Genomic DNA, 20,790 nt, shown 5'->3' with positions numbered 1-20,790 from the left:
CTTTTCAAAAAAACAATCCATCATCAACTTAATTTCTTCTTAAATACTGCCCCCCTCCCAGTTTGGTTGCTTAAGGTAGGCCATGCATTACACAGTGAAAAGCTGGGTTATTGGTATAGCTTATTAAAGACGGAGCCACATTCTTTCATCTTACAAATCAAAACAATATCAGGGATTCACTTGCTCAGACCTACCAATAGGAACCTCTGCCCACAACCTTAACAGTCAGCCTAATGACACAGCCAATAAAATTCCATTGTACACTCCTACAGCTGTTTCCTAGGTAACCACCACAGAACCATATAAACTGGATAGACGCAGCGGAAAGAAAGGAACAATGCAGCAGCAACCTAATCCTACAATATCTCTGCTTATAAAGAACAGCTTTCACTTGGTACAATTCCACCGCCCGCCCACCCCCCTTCCCAAGCTGATTCATGCAGAGAAAGTTATTCACAAAGTTGAGGGATCTGTGCTCCCCCTAACGCTTCTATTTGTTCAGCATCATCACAGGAGGAGTTAGGGAAGGGCTGTGCCATTGCCGAGTATCGCACAGTATCTCTGAGGTGAAGTGAATGCAGAGAAGTCCACTCATGTGATTGCAGTGGCTGAGAGAACCTGGAAGAAGCCCAATTCACTGGCAGGCAGGCAGGCAGGCAGGCAGGCATGAGGACATTGGATGGGAGCTGCCCTGAGGCTACGCTGCTCAGCAGAAACTGTTGGCTGGTTGACATGGAATCTTTTGCCCTGACAGGCTGACACCTGGATGATTTTCCTGCAGATGACTATACATGAAAACATGACATCAAAATGTTTCATGTGTGCCACCTGTTGAGAGCCACCACAGCCTAGCAGCCAACAGACAGGAAGCTGCCTTATACCAAGTCAGACTATGGGTCCATCTAGCTTATGACTGTTGACACTGGCTGGCAGCAAATCCCCAAGGTTTCAGGAAGAAATCAATCCTCATCCTACTTGGAGATGCCAGAGACTGAACCTGGAACCTTCAGCATGTAAGGCTTAACCCCTGAACTACACCCGTTCCTCCAGTGCACTGCTCAACTCTTACCTCTCCTCTCAAAACAAAATTGCTTCACCGTGCATTTTGATTATGCCTTGTAAGGCTATCCTAACCATCCCCAAAGTGGTTTAGATAGGGAATAACAGGAACCACGGCATACGCTTGGGGGTACAGAGAAGAAACTGCGTTACTACTTAACCATTGACTGAATGCTCATGGCTCATGACCCTCATTTTTGCCTCACAAAAATGGCCTTCTAAATGTATGTGAGCACTTTAGTTTTTTCTATAACAAAGTGAGCACCAAATTGGGCACCCTTTCCAAAAATCACAGTTTATTTATCAAAGGAATTCGGTGTGATAAAGTAATAGGAAATCCACCACCCTATCATCCCATGGATATGGAAGGCTATGTATGAACTTACCCCATGATGACCTACAAGCATGGAGTCTACAACCCCAGCACCCCCACCCATCACTGACGTAAAAGCAACTTAACCTGTAAAAACATAAACACAAATACATTATACAATACTATAAATGAAATGGGGGACAAATAAATTTATATGAAACATTAATGTTTTTATAATTCAAAACAGTCCCTCCAAAGAATGGTGGAAAGATTTAGCAGCACACTCAGTCCATAAATTGTCTGGGGAAAATGTAAGGTTTTACTTGATGCCCAAGAACCACCTTCTGGAGTCAGACAGACAATCAGGAGTGGAATCACTGCAATGCAGTACCCCCAATACAGATGGCAGCTCCAGAAGGATACCATGGTTGATGGTATCAAAAGCCAATGAGAGATCAAGGAGGATCAAAAGGATCACACGCACCCCCAGGTCTCTCCCACCACAGGGCAACCAAAGCAGCTTCTGTGCCAAAATCAGGCCTGAATCCAAAACGAAATGGATCTAGAAAATCTGTCTCTTCCAATAGTACCTGGATCTGGCTGGCAACCACCCTCTCAAGGATCTTTCCCAGAAAGGGGCAGCATCTTTGTGATGTGCCAAAATGAAGAGTGACTATATACTAAATGTTATTGATCACAAGACTCTCCAGTAACCAAGATGGTGTGCTTCCTAAGTAGACTGAGGTTTCCAAAACACTTACTTCAGAAACTAGAAACTGTGGTTCATATAATATAATATAACATATAAAATAATATAACATACACCACTAATGCTGCAACCCTAAACACAATTACTAGTTGAGAAGGCTGCACTAAATACAGGAAGACTTACTTCTTAGCAAAGACACTTAGGTTAGGCTGCAAGGCTGCAATCCTATTTACCTGGAAGTAAGTATCACTGAACTAAGTGGGACTTCCTTTTGAGTAAGTATGCACAGTATTGTGATGTATTGATGACTTTACATCTGCAAAATTCGTGTTTTCCCTGTTTTCACTAGGGTGACACCTTCAAGCATCCCACCAGAAATTGGCACATTTAACTCCTTTAAACACATGCCACTGACACACAAATGCTCTGCAGACAGAAATAAGCCCAGTAAGCCACCTTCACTTATAGCATAATGTACACTTTCTCTTCACCAAAAAGTTTTTGGGTGTTTTTTTTTAGTCTAATGGCTTCAAGTCATGGATAACTGAACCAGGAATGCCATCTTTTTCCTCCATCACACAGTGACAACAGGCAGAGACAGGTAACATACTCAGCAGCAAAGAAAATTGGAAACAGTCATTAAGAAGACTGTATTTAGAGCTGGGCTTTCAAAAGAAATATCTGAACAAAGCTATGTTGCAAGTTTGTGATGCCATTATATCAGGACAAGATGCAGAAAGTTTTTTTTCTGAAGCCTAGCTGAACAATGTACTCTCCGTGCAATACTGATGGGCTATCTCTTGTTTTCCCAGTGGAAAGGCACTGTCTCAGTCTGTAATATAAAAACATTATTGCTTAGTGCTTTTTTGTGAAGAAGAAAGAAGGATGTAATTTCAAAAGATGAGAGGGAATCCCTTCTCCTGAGATTCAGCACATAATTCATATTGGCTTCTAACTTTAGGTAATCATTATGGAGGCCCCAAATCTAGGAATCTCTTATGCAAGAAATTCTTCCAATTTTCATACACAGCTACAGCATTGGAAATGACCATATAATTGGTTAGGCTTATTTCTCTGGAGAGCACTCTTTGGAAACGACAATGCTATCAGGAGAAATAAAAAGAACAGTGTAGAAACTGCCTTGTTTTTGCCATTCTGTAATTCATTTAATTCTGGTTGCATGACAGTAGCCACTATAGAACCACAAGATCAAAATTTCAATATCAGGAAGCAGTGCAAGAGCTTGTTCTATCAAGTATAACAATGCAATGTTCCCAATATGCCGATCACGTCCTCTGAGCCTGCAAAGTTCTGGAATCAATGGACAGCAAGTCAAAATAAGCAACATCTGCCAGCTCTTTACCAGATGCCAGATAATCTGCTCCCCTACTCCTCCAATTCAATTTCCTAACAGCTAAAGAAAAGGTCTACAGCCCATTTTAGATCCTTTAATAATTGTGTCATTATTTATTTGGCTTCTGGGCACATCCTGTGCAAACTGGAGTAGCAAGCACAATACATGGCCAACCAATAGCCCAACTACTTACTGTTCATCGATGGACAAAGAGATTAAATTAAAAGGAAGCTGCTTTGCTGGGAAAGTCATGGAGGAAAACCTTAAACAAAAACACAAGCACAGACCACTAATGCCACACTTGAGTTCAGGAAATGGTTCAAAACTGCCAATGTCTGTATACAACTTGAAGTCACTGGACTTGCTGCCCAACTCACAGTGGAAGATGGCACATAGGTTGCATCTTGGCGAGAGAAACAAGTTGAACACAGCTAAAATACCGATGTGAAATAGGATACTTTCAGACAAAAGCATTTCAGCAGCATTTATCTCTCTTGAAAGTATTCAATTCCCGTGTTTAAAATGCAGTGAAGAAGCTGTGGCACCCACTGCACCATCATCTGAGGCCCTTCTTTGTGTGCCTCCGAGAGGGGTCCACAGGGTGGCAACATGAGAACGGGCCTTTTCTGTGGTGGTTCACCATTGGTGGCATGCTCTCCCCAGTGAGGCTCACCTGGCACCTTCATTACATATCTTTAGGCACCAGGCAAAAGCATCTCGGCCTCTGGCTGATTAACATTCTGTGGCCTTATAAATGTGTTCGTGGGAGGGGGGTTATTGAATTATAGAATTGTAGAGTTGGAAGGGACACTGAGGATCATCTAGTCCAACCCCCTGCAGTGCAGGAATATGCAGATGTCCCATATGGGGATCAAACCTGCAACCTTGGTTTTATCAGCATCACGCTCTAACCAACTGAGCTAGCTAGGCTGTTTTTTTTGTTTTGTTTTTATTAGTTTGTTTTAGTTTTATTATTTATTTTGTGTCCTCATTTTGTATTTTTATGTTGTGAACTGTCTGTGATCTTCAGATGGAAGGCTGGTATACAAATTTAATAACTAATCATAATGTGTGGCTCAGACATAGGCAGTAACCCAGTGGTTTATGGGGTGGAAACCCACAGGAAAAATGGGACTTCCTGAAACCATTGGTTTATTTACTTATACAAACCTTATCTAATGCATACAGTGTGGAGAGCAGAAAGTTATTTGCCTAATTTGTTGCTAGTTGGAAAGTGTGCAGATGGTTGACTAACCACAATTCTTAATCCCTCTTAGGAGTTACCATGTTTTCAGTGGCAAAGCTGGCACATAAAAGGATGCATGTCGGAGGAACTCTCAAGTCACATCAAGCATGAGGCAAAGGCAGATAAACTCTCCATCAGACAAACACACATACGCATGATGAAATCCATGTCTATCAGTTGAGACTTTGCTACTTAAGTAAAAAAAAGGGGGGGCTGGTGATTTCAAGGAGTGCAGTTTTTCAGCCTCTTAAGCACATGAAGCGAAACCAGCAAACGTGCAAGATTTCCCATATCCTTCATGTTCCGCCACCTGGTGGGACATTTCCTCAAACTTTTATGAGCTCCGGGTGCAGCACTCATTTACTGTCCCTCCCTTGCAGATCTTGCAAACATCTTCATCCCCTACCTCTGAGATCTAACAGGAGAGCAGGAAATCTCACAGGACCAGCATAAAATCACACACATGAAACTTAGTCTACATCCCCCCGCCCAAAAAAGACCCCTGACAGCTGAAAAATCAACAATGAAGCTTTTAGCTTTTCCCCGGTCCTTGCCTCTATTCCTCCACAAACTACACCTCTCCACATATGCCCCCCACATTTTCTGACAAGAGGGTAAAACCACATCAGGCACTTCAACAATTCTGCTTGCCTAATCCTCTTCCCATCACCGACCAAGAAAGAGCATTCAAAGCTCACGATGCTGCCGATTGTGTTGCAAAGAGGATTCCCTCCACCTCCTCCCCGCCTCCGCCCCCCAGTTTAGAAAGGTGACTTCCATTCCTGATACATAAATCATTTTGAAAGAGCGTTGTACTTTATTTAAAATCATTATGCACACAATAAATGCACAACAATAATAACATAAAGAGCTTCAGCAGGGGGCCTCAGAAGACGGCTTGCATTTCCAAGCATGCCCCCCAACAGGGACAAGAGAAACAGACTAAAAAAAAAAACCCCAATGCGAAGGCAGCTCCCGGGCGCTTTCCCAAGCCAACGGCAAGCGCATGCCCTCCGGCGGTAGCGTTTGCCCCGGAGGGGCTCCTGCAGCCAGCCAGCCAGCCAGCGAGCCTTACCGTCATCCTGCATCCTCTGCAGACACAGAGTCAGGTTCTTCCTCCAGCCCGGCATCCCGGCACAGGGTCAACCTGCTCGCGCTTGTGCACAAGCCCCGAAGGTGCTGGCGGCGGCGGCAGGCTTCCCCTCTTGGGTAGAATAAGGCTAAGCGGAGAGTTCCCCACGCCACCCCCGCCCAGCACAGCACGCCGAAAGTGTTGTGGCTCGGAGAGAGGCGAGCGCGGGCAGCGAGCCGCTGGGGGAGCCAGGCTGCCTGCTCGGCCACGCTAGGCATTGATTCGCGCCGCGTGCTCCATCTGGGTTTGGGGCCGGCAGGAAGGAGGGGAGCGGGCGGGGAATCGGCCGAGGAGGCGAGTGCGCGGAAGGGCCCCGTGTATAGATTGAGATACAGAAGGTGCGTGGGACTAGCGGCGCCCCGAAACCTTTCCCGCCTGCCCTGGAGTGACTGAGGTACGTCCACAGCAGCCGCAGCTCTTAATGTGTCGGGACCGTACTATGTGACAAGAGAAGCCAGGGGAGGAGGAGGAGGCGGAGGGAAAGGAGGGGAGTTCGCCTTTCTGTCCAATCTTTCGACGTCCGGGAGGATCCCGCCGCGGGCTTCTGGGCTTCCGCGAGCGCCTGGCCGGCCCAGGTCTCTAGCGCGCGCCTTCCCTTCTTCCCGGCGATGTCTTTCCGGGCGCTCGCGTCTCATTCCCTGCAGGCGCCGCCGGCCGAGGGAGTGCAGGCCGCCGGCTCAGGCTTCAGCCGCGCGCGCCGGCTCTGCTCGCGCTCGGTCGGCATCTTCTCTCGGCGCAGGTGAGCGGGAGGAGAAGGGCTCCTTCAGCTACAGCGAGAAGCAGCAGCTCGGGCACCTGGTTCGCTCGCCGCCTTCCCGCGCTTTCGACCTTTTTTTTTCGCCTCAGCCGCCGCTCCTCGCACGTGGCGGGAGTCTCTCCGGCGACCCCCGCGGTCCAGAAGGAGGAAGGGAAAGTAGCTGAGGCGAGAGGTGACGCTTGCCCGTCTCGCTAGGCAGCACATGGGAGGCAGCCACGCGCAGTCCTTGCCTCCCAGCTCTGGGTGCCTCACCCGAGCAAGGCTGTCGGAAAGGAGGCCGGCGGCCTCCCCCCACCTCCCGCGCTTTCCCTGCTTGGGTTGAGGGTATGTAGGGTACGCTTCTGCAACGGAGAAGGAGGAGACACGCGGGAGAACGGCGCTAGCCAACACGTCGAAGGGGAGCGCTTGTTAATGGCTGGGCGACTGCCTGCGCCTCCACTTCCACCCCCCGAGGAGGTGCGAGCGACGCCGGGTCCTCGAAGGGAGCGGAAGGCCGGCTCTTCTACAGCCCACACAGGCGAGCTGCGCGGAGCTCGAGACTTGTCTGGCGCGCGCGCACACACCTCACTTTCCCCGCCAACCGCCCCCGACACACACACACTTCCACTTTCTTTTCCCTTTTTAAACTTATTAAAAATGTTTATGTGCCACTTCTTAGGGAAACCCATCTCAAGGCCGTTTAAAACAAAATCCATTAGAAGCGGTGCTATATTTTTTTTCTAGAAAAAGTGCCAGAACTCACCATAAACCATGCTCTCTTACAGTGGCAATGGCGCCCACCTAAGAGGTGCCGGAACGGAGTTCTGGCTGAGCTGAAAAGAGCCCTGGTTAGAGGTACTACAAAGACAACACAAGAAATCATGCAGAGTGTAATAGTCCCTACAAAAAACAAAAAAAATGTCCAGTAGCACCTTAGAGACTAAGTTTGTTCTGGGTATAAGCTTTCATGTGCATGCACACTTCTTCAGATACCTGAAGAATGCACACGAAAGCTTATACAGTGGTACCTCAGGTTACATACACTTCAGGTTACAGACTCCACTAACCCAGAAATAGTACCTCGGGTTAAGAACTTTGCTTCAGGATGAGAACAGAAATCATGCTCCGGCGGCGCAGCAGCAGCAGGAGGCCCCATTAGCTTCAGGTGGTGCTTCAGGTTAAGAACAGTTTCAGGTTAAGAATGGACCTCCAGAGGAACTTACGGGTTGGCGCCATCGCCGAATGGCGGACTCCCTCCGAGCTCCGGAGGGAGTCTGCTCGGCAGGGGCTGGGTCCTACCGCGCCGGCGACGCGGGGACCCTTAAAAACCACGGGCACGGAGCCCGTGGACATGGGTGACTTGGCTGGCACCGTTAGCGCCCTCCCGACTCGTGAAGGAGCCTTTTTAAAGGCTTCGGATCGGGTGCCGGGGAGTGGCGTGGTGCTGTGAGTCCTCTGCTTTCCCTGCCGAGCGAAGCCGCATGCCATTCGATGGAGAGCGCTGACTTCTTCCATTGAAAATTTGGACTATCAACAACAACCCGTGAGTAATTGGGAAACCGGGTATAAAAGGAGAAAAAAAGAAATTTTTTTTGGATTCGGCACGAGCGGGGGTGATCCAAAAAGGAAGTCAGTCCCCCCCCCCTATTGTAAACATTCTAAAACAAGGACTGGGCAACCAAGGTCGAAGGAGAAGCATATTCTTGATAAAAAATTTAATTCCACGATGGGAAATTATAAGAACTGTGCTGGAGGAGAAGAGTGGAAGGTGAGAAGGAAAAGGTAACCCCCCCCCCCTGGGAACCGGGGCGATTTGCAGAGCCTGGTGAAGAGAGACGGAGACTTTGACAGCTGTCAAAGTAGCTGTCAAAGTTGGAGAATATAAAGAGGACTTTGTTATGAGGACTTTGCTGGTTAATTTTGTTACAATTTGCTACAATTTGGATATAAACTGTCGAAAATAAGGAACAACAACTTGACTTTTGGATTAGAGGAAACAAAGTTACTACAATCCCCCTAGAGGGATTTCGGGACATTACAAGAACGGTCGTAAGTGGAAAAATACTCTTGGATTCGCACAGGACTTGTTATCTTCTGGGAAAGCTGCAAAACTGAAACAGTATTTTGTCTACAGAGGTGTTTATACTAAAGGAGACAATAGAATTTTCTATTGAAGAAAGGAAGGGACTGGACGTAAGTTTTTGTTCCTGAACAACAATAACCTCTGTAGAGACACCAGATTTCTGAATTAGAACGTTTTAACAGCTGAACAGGACAAGAAACCTGAGAAAGTGAGGAACAAAAAGAACAAAGGACTGACTACGACATGGAAAGAACAACGGGAGGAGCAGTAAAGAACAAGGAAATTAAAGGCCTTTTTTAGATTGGACGTTTGAAGTTAAATATCATTAAAATAAATAAATTAAAAGAAAACCGGCAAGGTGGAATTGGGGAGAAATCTGGCCATGGATTTGAGACCTCCAGGCTGACAACATACAGACTGATGGACATGGGGAATTCAAACCGGGGAAGGGGGGGGGGAGATTGGGAATCCAAAGGCTGTGTAACTATTTTTTGAATCTTTTTATATCTTTTATCTTCTATATCTTTATATAATTCTTGTATATCATTTTATTTTGATTGGATGTGTTTAAAAAAAGGGAATTCGTGGAAGGAAATTGGGGTGGAACTTGGGGAAAAATCTTATTTTCTTTTTCTGTTAATGATGTGGGATGGTGGTAAGATTGTATAATTCAAATTGGATATTGGGTTAAACAAATTAAGTTTTTAAATTGGGAGTGAGAGCTTGTAGAACCAAATTAATGAAAGGGGAATACAGTTGGGAGGGGGATGGGGGAGTCCCAGAACGTTGGTAATGAAAGTAAGGTTTTAAGTGTATTTTATCTTTTTCTTTTTTCTTTGTATTTCTATCGGAAACTTTAATAAATATGATTTAAAAAAAAAAAGAATGGACCTCCAGAACAAATTAAGTACTTAACCTGAGGTACCACTGTATCAAGAAGAAGCTTAGTTGATCTCTAAGGTGCTACTGGACAATTTTTTATTTTATATATATATATATTTTGACTGCGTCAGACCAACATGGCTACCTACCTGAATCTAGTCCCTACAAAAATTAACCTTAAAAGTTACGGCAGTTGGCCCACATCAGCAGCCAGCAAATGCCTGTCAATAGGTGTGTTTGTAGTCTCAAATTTCAGTAGCGCCCTCTGCCACGCCAAAATTCAGCACCCCTGCCTCTCACTTTCCACTCTGTATCATAGCTGTGGTGCCCCCCCCCAAGACTCTGTGCCCAGTGTGGCCGAACTGGTCATGCCTCCTAAATCCACATCAGTTGATTTGCTGCCAGCGCGCATGCCTTATTGCTGAAGGAAGGTTATTTGAAAGAGAGCATGAGGGGATAGAAAAGGTGTGTGGTCTGTGCTCTTGGTGATGCTACTTTAAGTGGCAGGAAGAATGACCAAGTTACCAGCATAAATGGAGGGGCCGCCTACTTTTGCCAAAGAGGGATGCAAACTTGAAAAGGCGCAGAACTCCTGTTCAGGCAAGGCTACATACAGTGGTGCCTCGCAAGACGAAATTAATTCGTTCCGCAAGTTTTTTCTTCTTGCGAGTTTTTCGTCTTGCGAAGCACGGTTTCCCATAGGAATGCATTGAAAATCAATCAATGCGTTCCTATGGAAACCGCCTTCAGACCAGGTCCGGGGACAGTCTGTCCCCCGACCTCTTCTGAAGGCTGGGGGGGGGGGACAAGGGCTTTTCTTCCCACCGCCAGCCTTCAGAAGGCTGTTCTGAAGGCTGGCGGTGGGAAGAAAAGCCCTTCTCTCCACCTCCCGCCCCACAACCTCCGGGGACAGGAGGGCTTTGCTGCCGACCGCCACCATTTTAAAAGCCCCTGCTGTCCCAGGGCGATTTTAAGATGCTGGCAGGCGGAAGCGAAGCCTCCGCTGTCCCGGGGGGATTTTAAAATGCTGGGGGTCGGCAGCGAAGGCTTCGCTGCCGCCCGCCAGCATTTTAAGATCGCCCGGGACAGCAGAGAAGCCTCCGCTGTCCCGGGGAGATTTTAAAATGATGGGGGTCGGCAGCGAAGGCTTCGCTGCTGCCCGCCAGCATTTTAAGATCGCCCGGGACAGCAGAGAAGTCTCCGCTGTCCCGGGAAGGCAGGCGGGGGGAGCAAAGACTTTTGCCCCCCGCCGGCCTTCAGAAGAGGTCCAGGACCTCTTCTGAAGGCCGGCGGTGGGCAAAAGTCTTTGCTCCCAACCGCCAGCATTTTAAAAGAGGTCCCCGGAGATTTCCCTATGGGCTTTCTTCTTGCGAAGCAAGCCCATAGGGAAATTCGTCTTGCGGAACGACTCAAAAACGGAAAACTCTTTCGTCTTGCGAGTTTTTCGTTTTGCGAGGCGTTCGTCTTGCGGGGCACCACTGTATATGGCGATATTGATTTGCAAGGTAGGTGTGGGATTCAGTCATAATGTTCACTTTCAGGTGATGTATTTATTAAGCATTCACCCTGACTTGTTTCCACAGTTTTTCCAAGGCTGCTACACTGTATCATACACCGAGGCGTAGGAAGGTCAGGTGGTACCCAGTGCGGAAAATTTCTGGTCACCCCCCCCCCACACACACACACATAGATATTTTTTAAATTTTTTGGCCTGCAAAAATTGTTTTTCCTTATTTCATATTTTCTTACAAAGGAATGTGGATTCTGGGCCTCTGATAACAAGTAGGTGACTATGAACAGATACTTAAATCTACAGGATGGACTTTTGGCTTGTGTTTTGGCTTGTGCTGTTTTATTTATATTTATTGTTTATTTATTTAATAAAATTTATTTTAAAAAACCTGCAAAGTGGTTTACCAAAAACAAAAACAAAAAAACCACAGCAGTAAAATCAATAAAAATTGGCTGCGTGCAGGGGGCGGGGCGAAGGCAAGGCAAGGCCTAATCTACTCGGCCTAGTCTCATTTTCTTCATGTAGGCAGACTTTCCAGGACCTGGGAAGCCCAGCGGCAGTAGGGTAAGGCAGTAGGGTGGTTCATTAAAAAAAAATATTATTTTTTACAATGCCTGCTCCAAAGGTCTTATCTTACTAAACTAGGGATTATATAGCTATATCTGAAATCTCATGCAAATCAGTTAATATCTTGACCCTGCTCCACTGAATTGAAATTTCAGCCTTCACGACATAGGAAAACGGCCAAGTAAACAGCTATTTTTGTGGAGGGTCAAGATATTAACTGATATGTATGAAATTTCATATATAGCTATAATCCCTAGTGTAGTAAGAGAAGACATTTGGAGCACGCATTTTCAAAAAAAAAGTTTTTTATGAACTGCCCTAGGTAAAGGTAAAGGGACCCCTGACCATTAGGTCCAGTCGTGACCGACTCTGGGGTTGCAACGCTCATCTTGCTTTATTGGCCGAGGGAGCCAGCGTACAACTTCCGGGTCATGTGGCCAGCATGACTAATCTGCTCCTGGTGAACCAGAGCAGAGCATGGAAATGCCGTTTACTTTCCCGCCAGAAAGTATTTTCCTATTTATCTACTTGCACTTTGAAGTATTTTCGAACTGCTAGGTTGGCAGGAGCAGGGACCAAGCAACGGGACCTCACCCCATCGTGGGGATTTGAACTGCCGACCTTCTGATCGGCAAGTCCTAGGCTCTGTGATTTAACCCACAGCACCACCTGCGTCCCATGAACCACCCTAGTAGGGCAGTAATTGTTCCTTGATAATTTGTCAAACCCCCCCCTCTATTATGGCACCTGGGGTGGACCCCCCCTTTCCTACGCCCCTGATCATACAGGTTTGTTATCCCTTCTATGGCCAAGGGAGCGGGGGGGGGGGCGGGGATGATGTCCATCTTCCACTTGGGCACATCTTACTTAATGGAAGAAAGTATAAAGTGATGCCCATGGGGGCAAAAATAAAACAAAATCCTAATGTCACATATACATAGATGGGGGTTTGAACTGGAGGTGAGTGACCAGGAAGGAGATGTGGGAGTTGTAGTGAATAGCTCAATAAAGATGTCAACACAGTGTGAAAAAGGCAAATTTTGTGCTTGGGATAATTAGGAAAGGGACTGGGGGGGGGCTGCCAATATCATTATACAAATCTATGCTTCCACCACAGTTCTGATTGCCTCACCTCAAAAAAATACAGTAGAGTTGGGAAAGGTGCAGAAAAGAAATTAAAATGATCAAGTGGGTGGAGGAACTTGCCTATGAAGAAAAGTGCTTTTTAGTTAAAACAAAAGGCAAGTATAAGGGGACATGGCAGAGCTATTTAAAATTATGCACAGTGTGTGTGGGGGGGGGGAGTTTTTCTTCCTTACAAAGCTAGAACCTGGGGTTACTCAGTGAAGCTGAATGCTGGAAATCAAGAGAGTTTGTTATAGACTTGTGCTAGAAGTCATTATCACAAGATGTAGTGATGACCACCAACTTGGACTGCATTAAAAAAGGATTTGACAGTTTTAATGGACAACAAATCAATTAATAGCTACTAGCCACAATGGCAAAGTTCTGCCATATGCCAAGATTCTGCCATATCAGTTGCTAGGAATCACAGGTGGGGAAAGCACTGTTGAACTCAGGTCTTGCTTGTGGGCTTCCCACAGAAATCTGGTTGGCTACTGTGAAAAAAGAATGCTTGACTAGATGGACCTTTGGACTGATCCAACAGGGCACTTATAAGTTAGAGCTGTTCGACAGTAAGAGCTGTTCGACAGTGGAATTTGCTGCCAAGGAGTGTGGTGGAGTCTCCTTCTTTGGAGGTCTTTAAGCAGAGGCTTGACAACCATATGTCAGGAGTGCTCTGATGGTGTTTCCTGCTTGGCAGGGGGTTGGACTCGATGGCCCTTGTGGTCTCTTCCAACTCTATGATTCTATGATTCTATTCTATGATTCTATGAAGTTCATCATCAGCATCAAAATGCCAGCCTCATTTAATCTGGATTTTTTAAACAACAACAAAAGAAAATCCAGTAAATTTAAACACACACACACATCTGTTGGCTGCACATCATGTGCTCCAGCTATGGTCCATCAAGACCATATGCAAATCACAAGATAGCATCTTTGCTTGTTTCGCTCTTCCCTTCATAGAATCATTGAATTGGGAGGGATCCAGAGGGTCATCTAGTCCAACCCCTTGTGATGCAGGAATCCTGCCCACAGTGACTCCTGGGTGGGCTCCAACCACCAACCTTCTGGTTAACAGCCATATGCACTTGACCCATTGCACCAATGGAACCAGTAATGCCATTCACTATTTTTTAATGGCCATAGACTATGTGTGACCTCTAAAGATGCCAGTATTCCTTTCCATATCATCTGGCTTTTGTCTGTTTTCAGACAGGATGACCTAGAACCAAAGGAGATCTTCCATGATCTGGCCTTTTTTCAAAAGTTTGGCTGATACGGATGACTTAGTTTTAAGCAAGTAAACATCTTTCAGCCATCACTGGGAGCCTGAAGTCAAGCTGTCTATAGGCAGAAGTAAAGCACGCATCATTGGTTTTCATGGTCCAAGCTGAAAGAAGGAAACAGACACATGGTTGTGGGAAGAATAAAGGATCATAAAATATTTTTTTCACTGAGTGTATTTGGCAGTTGGTTGCCTTTCTAAGTACACAATTAGGTGAGCAAAATAGTTTTGTCTCCAGTCTCAATCACACACACACACACACACACACACACACACACTCGTATGAATAAGGTGGCAGAACTCAAGTCAAAGTTTTATAGGGTTTTTTTCTTTTCATTTTAAATGACTGCTCACAAAGAGTTAAGAATCTATGCCTATGGCCTCAAAAATATCTCACTGATTTCACAGTATTCAGCAGAGCCGTAACATAAGGATAACAAAGGAGACGTGCATGACACAAAGTTTGCAAGGTTTTTTAATTTCCTGGAGGACGACATTTCTTAGCAGTGACTGGCAGATCTTCCTGTACTTTGCCAGGCCTTTATTAGCAGACCGGTAGGTCTCAATGTGGATCTCTCTCTATTGTAGGATTGATTACATTGTCGGCAGTGAGAGATAACCTTTATGAGGTTACAGAGTAAACTCTCACTCTCATACCAGCAAAAAGTGTGCAGCAGATTGGCCAAGTTTTGCTGCAGACACTTTCCCCATAACCACTGGACAGCTGGCACATTTTTCATCCCGTAGCTGTTTTTGTTGCTGTTAATTAATTTATATACCACTCAGTACCCAGGTAGGCTTCCAAGTGGTGTACAAGTATAAAAACCAATTACACAAGCATTAAAATTTAAACATCCATAATTACAACACACAGTAAAACAATCCCAGTCAAATACATGCATCTGTAATTAAAATATGCAAGAACACAACCCCATTAAATTGACATGGTAATTAAAACAAGAGGCTCAGGCTAGAGATCAAGAGAATGCTTGTGTAAACATGTGCATCATCAAAAGCTGATGGAATGTCAGTAAAGCTGGGGTCTCCTGTATTTTAGCAGGGAGCAGGCTTCATAGAACGGGTACCACTAGCAAAAAGGCCCACCTCTGCCAATTAATCAGCATTAGGCTGTGGCAGGAGTAACCTCGTTCTGTTTGCTTATCATAATGCTGGTACTAAGCAATGAAAGGGAAGTCAATATTTCAGGTACCCTGGTCCAGAGCTACTGGATAGTTGCATCCCATGGCCACTTTGAGAAGGAAGTAGGAGTTGGTGAAGGCACCACCACCAACTCTCAAACATAGAATGGCCTGCAGGAAGTCCCACCCCTCTTTTTCAATTGGCAGTTGGTGCGATAGCAGTGTTTTATGAGTAAAGTTCTCAGGGATCGCCCATCCTGTTTTGTCACCAGGAGTAGTCAACATGGTGCTCTCTAAATGTTGTGGGTCATATTCACACCACAGAGTCATATTCACAGAGTTAAAGCATGTCTTCAATCACATGACTTCCCTCCCCCAAGAATCCTGGGAACTGTAGTTTATTAAGGGTGCTGGGAACTGAAGTTCTGTCAGGGGGTGCCAGAATTCTTGGGGGGGGGGAAGCAATATGTTTTAAATGTATGATGTGGATGTGATAATAGATTACAACTTCATATGTCCCAGCTTTCTGACTCAAATCCTCTACCTCATTCCCTGAAGAAAGAGAATCTGATCCTGGGGTCATGACAGCTATTTAGTTTTAAAACAACAGTGGAAGGCCAAATAATATGAATTGTGCCACATGAAGTTGGCCCTCAGTGACCCCATTTTATCTTTATGTCTGTCAGCAGTCACCACTGGAATTTTGTATTAGAGGAAATGATTTCTATTTTAAAGCTAGTTGTGAGTAATTGCAAGGTCTGCTCATTGTAGTATAAAGGTAGCGGATGACCATCAGTCCTATAAATGGCATGTACATTTCACCTTTGCAAAGAGTAATTCAACACATTTCTAATAATAATAAATAATAGTTTGGACTTTTCCTTTGATGTCAGGAATTAGCACTGTCAAGGGACACTGTCTTAAAAGCAGCACTGATAAAAGATAGTGTATTAATTAGATTATGGGGTAGCTAGCAACTTCAGAGGAGCGGTATTGAATGCTTTAACAGCATTTCCACATTTAAATTACCTGGTTTTGCAAACTTCTGTATATTACAAAAGGGTTGGATCAGGTTGTTCCTTCCCCACTTCTCAAAAGTCTGAATACCAGGTATTTTCCCCTCTAGAACTACAAACACTGATGATAAAAAGACCCCTGTTCCATGGAGCCACTTGCTCTATGTCATGGGGGCTGGGGAAGCAAAGCTCGATCTCGGATGTTGATTCAGATAACATAATAGCTGCAGATTGAACAACACCTGGGGTCATACACTCCAGTTGGCTGATCTCAGTCGACATTCTGGCAGCAGCACCCCAGTTGAAATTTGCAGGTGCTTTTAAAGGGGAGACCCACACAGAACACGTTAGAGTACTCCAGTCTGAAGGTTACTAGAGAACATAAGAAGAGCTCTGCTGGTTCAGGCAAAAGAGCAAATCAGGTGCCTATGGGAAGCTTGAGCAGATCCTGAGTGCTCCCCTCTACCTGCTTTTCCCAGCAACTTGCACTCAGAGGCATATTAACAGTGGAGATAGACCAATCATAGCTGTCAATTTACAGATTTGAAAATAAGGGACCAGCAGCCGCCAAAATAAGGGATCAGCAGCCAAAATAAGGGATTTTCCCAGCACAGGTATGTTCGACTTCTGAGCCCCTCCAAGGCAGAAAGCCCAGCCAGCAGCCAAATGAAGCCTCAAGTGGTGGTTCCCACAGCGCAGCAACCCAGCAAAGGAGATGCAGCAAGGGAAACCACCGTCACCTCTCCGCTGGGAAGCACTGAGCAAAGGCGAGTCCCTAGGCAATGCAGCCGACTTGATCAGCACAAGGCATGCAAGCTCCACCCCCCCAGTCGTTCTTAGACTCCTTTTTGGGTGAGCAGTGCAGCCAAGCAACACAATTGGAGCCTCCCTCCTCCCTGGCCGGCAGGGAGGGAGGGAGAGGAACTGCTTCCTTTGAAATTTAAGGGACATTTAAGGGACATCCATCAATAAGGGACAGCAGCAGGACACAGCGCTGGGATAAGGGACTTTCCCGCCAAATAAGGGACGGTTGACAGCTATGAGACCAACATTCATTCATTGCTTGCATTTATATCCCACCTTTTTCTCCAAGGAGCTCAAGATTGCTTGCATGGTTCTCCCATCTCTTTTAATCCCCACAACAGCCTTGTGAAGGAAGCTAGGCTGAGAGACAGTAAATGGCCAGTTAAGTCACCCAGTGAAGTTTGACAGGCAAGTGGGGGCTTGAACCTTGGTCTAGTCCAACATTCTAACTGCAACACCATATTGGCTGGGTCTGCCTTCCCCAGGATAGAGTGCAGCTGCCGCACCAGCCCAATCTGGTAAAAAGCATTCCACCACCTAAGCTTCCAAAAGCAGCCCTACTGTGCCTCATTGCCCACTTTCTCACATTCTAGTATTTCTCAGAGGCTTGCTTTCAAGTTCCACAGCCGCTGCCACGTATCGATTTCTGATCCGCTGATGGAATCTTTGGCTTGTAATTCAATCTACTGGTACAACTGACCACGTTACCATGCGACCCTGCATAGTCTCCTATTCCAAGTTATCAGCAAAAGAGCACAAGCTCCTTTTCCACAATTGCTTCATGCTATTAACTTGCACTTGTAATTGTGTAATGCAGGAGACAACAGCTGTTCTGCCATTCATTCCGACTGGATCAATTTTGAGTTCCAAAATCTTGGCAGTTGGCATCTCAGTCGTGGGTACGCCGCAGATGTGATGCAATGTCTTCCATGGCTAATTTAGCTCAGATTTATTCAGCAGCATAGCAGTGGAGCCCTTTGTGGGGCAACTGGAAACATTTTTACCATCTTTCAGATTGTTTGAGTAAATTTGCTCCTCTGCAAATTTCCACCAAGAACCCCATAAATTTTCTTGAACAAATCCAGCTAATGAAGCTCAGGACAAGACCCAGTTTGTTCATCTTCCCCCCCCCCCAACTTCAGTTCCATGTTAAATTTCACATGGGAATTAAATGGTAGTCTTACTCAAAAGTAGACCCAAGGAAATTACTAACCTAAGTTAGCCATGCCCATTAATTTCAATGGGTCTACCCTCCAGAGGACTAACATAGGGTACAACCGAAAGTTTCAAATACAGATTCCTTGGATGTGACATACATAATACCCCATGCAAATTTCCAGTACAGGAAATAGATCTCATACATACATACATACATGGCACGAGCAACTTCCATTGTTTTTTCTTTGAAATTAAACCTGGACCTCAATTTGTTTATTCGTTTTATCGCTTGTGAGCACTAAGATGGAGAGGGCAATTAAATTGCACAAAGTCCCCACCTGCAAAAAATGAGAAAAACCTCCCAGAAAATTTAAGGTGCCTTTCTTTCTCTCAACCCACCAACTAATTTTCTATTTCAAGTCAAGTTTTCTGGGCAGCCATGGCTGGTGTTTCCCCCCCCCCTTGTCTGTGCTGCTAACCTGTGACTAACATACAGCATTTATTGCACATCTCTGGTGTATACTGTTGCTTTATCAAGTGCAGGTGTTTTCAGCAGTTGCTTAAATCTTGGTGGCATTTCAATACAATGACATCTGGGGCTGATCTGCAAACTTGGTGTATAATATAAGCAAGTCCCTCCATGCTTTGTGTGTGTACAGGCTTGCTCTGGGGACTTCATTAAAACCCAGTGGTGTGTGTGTTAAGTGCATTCTGTACCTTGCCAAGTTTGCTATTGACTTCACAAGGACTTGTGTGCTGCTGTATAATCCTCAGTATGAAAAGAAAACTCCATACATTTCTTAATTGCAAAATTGTTATTTACCTTTTGTTAATCAGATAATGTGTCTTTTTCTGGTCCTTAATCCAGGAAAAATAATTTATCAAATACATTTTTAACCTTGTCCAGCCTTTTCTATATGCCAAGCTTCCTCAAACTCGGCCCTCCAGATGTTTTTGGCCTACAACTCCCATGATCCCTAGCTGGCAGGCCCAGTGGTCAGGGATGATGGGAACTGTAGTCTCAAAACATCTGGAGGGCTGAGGTTGAGGAAGCCTGGTATATGCCTAAAATTCTAGTATTCTGACAGTTATGATTCTTGATTCCATTCTCTCGCCGTATTACCACATGGGACCCCCAGTCAGGTGTTCTTGATCTTCATGGTAGCTTCAGTATTGCTTTTAGCACTACATTTTTCTCCTCATCAGTTAGGCCAATTCCCACTCCCAGCTGTGGTGCCTCTCCACTATGTGAGAAACACCAACTTTCTGGGGCATGTTCTACACAAAGAGAGTATCACATAGGCCTGGTCTGCATATACAGAGGTAGTAGAAGACTAGGGTAGCGCAATGTGTCCTATTTTACTGAGGATAGTCCTCTATTTGAAGGAAGTCTTCTGTTTGAAGGGCTGGGGAGAGGAACCAGGTGAGTTGGGAGTCACCTCATTGATGTGGCTAAGGCTGCTTTCTTTCTACTGTAGCCAATGCTTGACTCATTTTGGTGTGGGGGGACCCATATGCTCTGCCCCCAGTTCAGTCCCACCTCCTGTATTCTTAAAAAAGCAATAAAGATACTACAATTCCTGGAGGGGCCTCCATTTTCTGATTCACCTCAGGTGACAAAATGTCTTGGGCCAGCCTTGATTTGCAGTGATAGGAGATGCTAAAGTGATGTGATGTGCAATACTTAAAAGACCCAGGAACCTTCTCAGCCATGAGATCTGGAACACCAAAAATGACTGAAATCAGGGACGCACCCAAATCTAGGAATGGCTGAGGCAGCACAACAATAAGCTGCGCCCAACTATATTGTTTACTTTCATTCAGTGGGCTTCCTCAAAGAGGGGGAAGTTTTCATTCTGAACACACAGTTCACCTCACTGCTAAGAGTGCCTTTCCTGAATAAGTCAATGGTAACTGTGCATCCACTGCTGCTGATTTCATGTATTATTCGTAATGTCTTCTGGTCAGTTGCATCAGTTCAGGAACGGAAGGATCGGAATGTGATACATTCACCTCTCTCCTCTACCCCATCCCTGAGCATGGATTTGAACTCGCAGCTGGGGCCAGAAGACAGCCCCTGTGAGACTGGCAATTCTTGCCTTTCATCCCTTCCATTTTGGCAGGAGTAGGTGGCTCTCTTTGTTAAATGCGAGGTGAAACTATGCCTCCGGCACTCTGAAAATAAAACGGCAAAAACCAATTTAATTCTCACAATACAGTATAGCAATTTAAAGAGAGGATAGGGCTACAGGGGTAGAAAGATGTTCTCATTAATAAGCCGCATGTTTTGCTAAACGATTGCCACCCTGCTGAGCCATCTGAACTGTGAATCTCCAGCGACAGTCTTTTACTGCCATCTACTGAGAAAGTACCAATTCCAAGTAGGAAAGGTGAACGCCGTATTATTACAGGGCTAGAAAGAAACCAGAAGAACACACCCTCTCCACATTCTTATGCCAGAATTCCCAAGAATGGGGAGGAGGTCAGTATTAGCGGTCCCCATAGCGCCAGCATGCTCACTCAGCCCTTATTGACGGGGGCTACTGTAGGCCACACAGAGTCCATAAAATCTAGTTTATGGCAAGATTATACAGGGTGAGTCCTTTAAAAGAGGCCCCGTGGATACAGAGTACACATGTTCCATGGGGCCTCTTTTAAAAGACTCA

At 45.5% G+C, this 20,790-nt stretch overlaps 1 protein-coding gene across 1 annotated transcript in view; it reads right to left on the bottom strand.

Annotated features, from left to right (window-relative positions):
- GRIP2 (glutamate receptor interacting protein 2) overlaps nucleotides 1–6,441 on the bottom strand; it is a 385,704-nt gene extending 379,263 nt beyond the window's left edge. The window contains exon 1 of the mRNA XM_081183991.1: nucleotides 5,757–6,441. Coding sequence (XP_081040117.1) covers nucleotides 5,757–5,811 — 55 coding nt within the window. The 5' untranslated portion in view covers nucleotides 5,812–6,441. The remainder of the gene's footprint in view (nucleotides 1–5,756) is intronic.
- Between the last annotated feature and the right edge of the window lie 14,349 nt (nucleotides 6,442–20,790).

Source organism: Podarcis bocagei (genome assembly GCF_964188305.1).
Source record: "Podarcis bocagei genome assembly, chromosome: 2".
NCBI lineage: Eukaryota > Metazoa > Chordata > Lepidosauria > Squamata > Lacertidae > Podarcis > Podarcis bocagei.
The sequence above is the reverse complement of the archived record's forward strand: the minus strand, read 5'-3'. Positions and strand labels throughout refer to the sequence as shown.